The following is a 3056-nucleotide window of genomic DNA, read 5'->3' as shown; positions in this document are numbered from 1 at the left end:
CAATACTAATACCAATACTGATAACTACACAGATACTAATAACGGTGATAACAACAATGACAGATTTTATGATCATCACTACACCCATTAAATGTATTATATAAACATGATAACCCACCTTCAGACTTCCTCTTTTTTCAGGAAATCTCCTCTCAGTCCACTTCCACATCTCATCCACCCGATTCTCCACCTAAGTCTAATGGAAATGGACAGCCTCCATAAAGTGTTGTCATCATCCGTCTATATTTTTTTCGCGAAATCCTGCGGGTGACATCCCCCTCCCCAACAAACAAACAGCGTATTGATTAACTATTGAACCAGTTAAGGTGTTCATTTAATTACTAGTGCTAATGATGCAAATAGTAATAATCGTAACAGTAACAGCAATAATAGCATTGCCAATGAATAGATAAAAAGAAGAATTAATCACAATAATATCATATTTTCCCCTCCTATCTCCAGCTATGATGATCGTCATTGCCTCAGTCACCCTTATCATTACACCCACTACGCACCACCCAATGCAAAGCTCCTTAACGTCTCAGCAAGGCTACTGGCTCGAACCCAACTGATCCAAGAGTATATTACATCACACAAGCCTCTTCTCTGTCCTCCTCCTCCTCCTCCTCCACCTCCTCCTCCTCCTCCTCCTCCTCCTCCCCTCCTCCTCCTCCTCCTCCTCCTCCTCCTCCTCCTTCTGTTCCTGCTTCTCTATACCCACCTCTGTGTCCTCGTCCTCCTTCTCCCTTCTTCCTCCCCCCTACGTTTCTTCCATTTTTCTCCCGTCCTTTTTCCTCCCTCCCACACCCTTTCCTCCACATTCCTCCTCTTCCCTTTCCCTTCCCTCCTCCTTTATTCCATCTTTACTTCCCCCCCTTCCAAACCCTAACTTCCCCTCCTCGTCTCTCCCCTCCCCCATCATCTCCCTCCCTCTCTCCCCCTCTCGTTCTCACCCCCCCCCCCTCCAAATCTCCCCTATCGCCCCTCACTACCGAGGCCTCGTACTAAGTTCCTCCACTCGAGTCTAACACCCCTGCCACTCAGCTAACTATTAAAATCTTGAAGAGAGGCTTAAGTAAGCGTTCAAGGAGGAGAGGGCTGTGTCGAGGACCACCTACGATGGAATGGTTACTAAGGGAGCCTCCACTTGCTCCCACCCTCTCCTCCTTGGCCCTCCTTCCCCCGCCCCCTCGTCAGAAGCAGGCTGGAGGAGGCGGTGGAGGAGAGGCGCTTACGTGCACTACACGCGAGGCGGACTGAGCCAAGCGATTATTCTTTCCGTTTTGCTTGAGACGGACGGCGCCAGGTTGCCTTCGGGAAGCTGGGCGGACGCTCGGCATCGGTGAACGGGGAAACGAAGACATTAGAGAGAGAGGAAAATATATATGTATACATATAGAATCCGCGCGCGCACAAACACACACACACACACACACACACACACATACACACACACACACACACACACACATACATATATGTCCCTCACCGTCCCTCGCCGTCCCTTGCCGTCCCTCGCCGTCCCTCGCCGACCCGTCCCTCGCGTCCTTCGCCTTCCCTTGCCGACCCGTCCCTCGCGTCCCTCGCGTCCCTCGCCGTCCCTCGCGTCCCTCGCCGTCCCTCGCGTCCCTCGCCGTCCCTCGCGTCCCTCGCCGTCCCTCGCGTCCCTCGCCGTCCCTCGCGTCCCTCGCCGTCCCTCGCGTCCCTCGCCGTCCCTCGCGTCCCTCGCCGTCCCTTGCCGTCCCTCGCCGTCCCTCGCCGACCCGTCCCTCGCGTCCTTCGCCTTCCCTTGCCGACCCGTCCCTCGCGTCCCTCGCGTCCCTCGCCGTCCCTCGCGTCCCTCGCCGTCCCTCGCGTCCCTCGCCGTCCCTCGCGTCCCTCGCCGTCCCTCGCGTCCCTCGCCGTCCCTCGCGTCCCTCGCCGTCCCTCGCGTCCCTCGCCGTCCCTCGCGTCCCTCGCCGTCCCTCGCGTCCCTCGCGTCCCTCGCGTCCCTCGCCGTCCCTCGCGTCCCTCGCCGTCCCTTGCCGTCCCTCGCCGTCCCTCGCCGACCCGTCCCTCGCGTCCTTCGCCTTCCCTCGCCGACCCGTCCCTCGCGTCCCTCGCGTCCCTCGCCGTCCCTCGCGTCCCTCGCCGTCCCTTGCCGTCCCTCGCCGTCCCTCGCCGACCCGTCCCTCGCGTCCTTCGCCTTCCCTCGCCGACCCGTCCCTCGCGTCCCTCGCGTCCCTCGCCGTCCCTCGCGTCCCTCGCCGTCCCTCGGGCGTCCATGTCCGAAACAACGAGGGACAGGACGGCGTGGTTTGATAAGGCTGTTGTCGATATTAATCGTAATAAAGAGGTAAATGAATGAATGAATATCTGAAAGAATTGATGAATATAAATAGTTAGAGAAAGAGTGTTTAAAAAAAAAAAAAAAAAAGAGTGATTAAGGATACTGAATAAAAGGACGAAGAGATTTATCAAAAAAGAAAAGAAAGAAAAAAAAGAAATATATATATATTATATATATATACATATATATACATATATACATATATATATATATATATATATATATATATATTTATATATATACATATATATATGTATATATATATATGATTCTTTATACTCCTTTCTCCATTATCGTCTTCCACTCCTCCTCTTCCCCAAGCCTCGGGAAAAGGGGCGGAGCCTAAGGTGAGCCACTGAGAACACAACTTCAAAGAGCAAAAAAAAAAAGCGACCTCGTTATAAAAGACGATGATTACTAACTATGTCCGCTCTCTGTTGTGGAAGGAAAAGGGGGGGGGGGGTGGAAAGAGGCAGAAGAAGAAAAAGAAGAAGAAGAGGGAAGGATGAAAGGAAAATCCTTCCTTCCCTCCCACAACTTCCCCATCATTCCCTTTCATTCTATCGTTCTCCCACCTCCTCCCCATTCTGTCCTTTCCCCCTGCCTCCCCTCGTCCTTCCCTCTTTCGTCCCACTCCTCCCCTCTTCCTCCCCTCCCTCGGCCCCCCTTCTCCCTCGTCCTTCCCTCCTCGCCTCTTCCTCCCCCCCCTCCCCTCCTCCTCCCCTCC

General features: G+C 53.9%; 1 protein-coding gene across 1 annotated transcript in view; it reads left to right on the top strand.

Moving 5' to 3' along the window:
• The first annotated feature begins 1478 nt into the window (after positions 1–1478).
• The window catches only part of LOC125044157 (protein PELPK1-like), a 5812-nt gene continuing 4234 nt past the window's right edge, over positions 1479–3056 (top strand). Inside the window, exon 1 of the mRNA XM_047640608.1 lies at positions 1479–2295. Coding sequence (XP_047496564.1) covers positions 1479–2295 — 817 coding nt within the window. The remainder of the gene's footprint in view (positions 2296–3056) is intronic.

The sequence above is a fragment of the Penaeus chinensis genome, chromosome 35, assembly GCF_019202785.1.
Source record: "Penaeus chinensis breed Huanghai No. 1 chromosome 35, ASM1920278v2, whole genome shotgun sequence".
Taxonomy (NCBI): Eukaryota; Metazoa; Arthropoda; class Malacostraca; order Decapoda; family Penaeidae; genus Penaeus; species Penaeus chinensis.
Note: the sequence above shows the minus strand (reverse complement) of the source record. Positions and strands in the feature narration are given on the sequence as shown.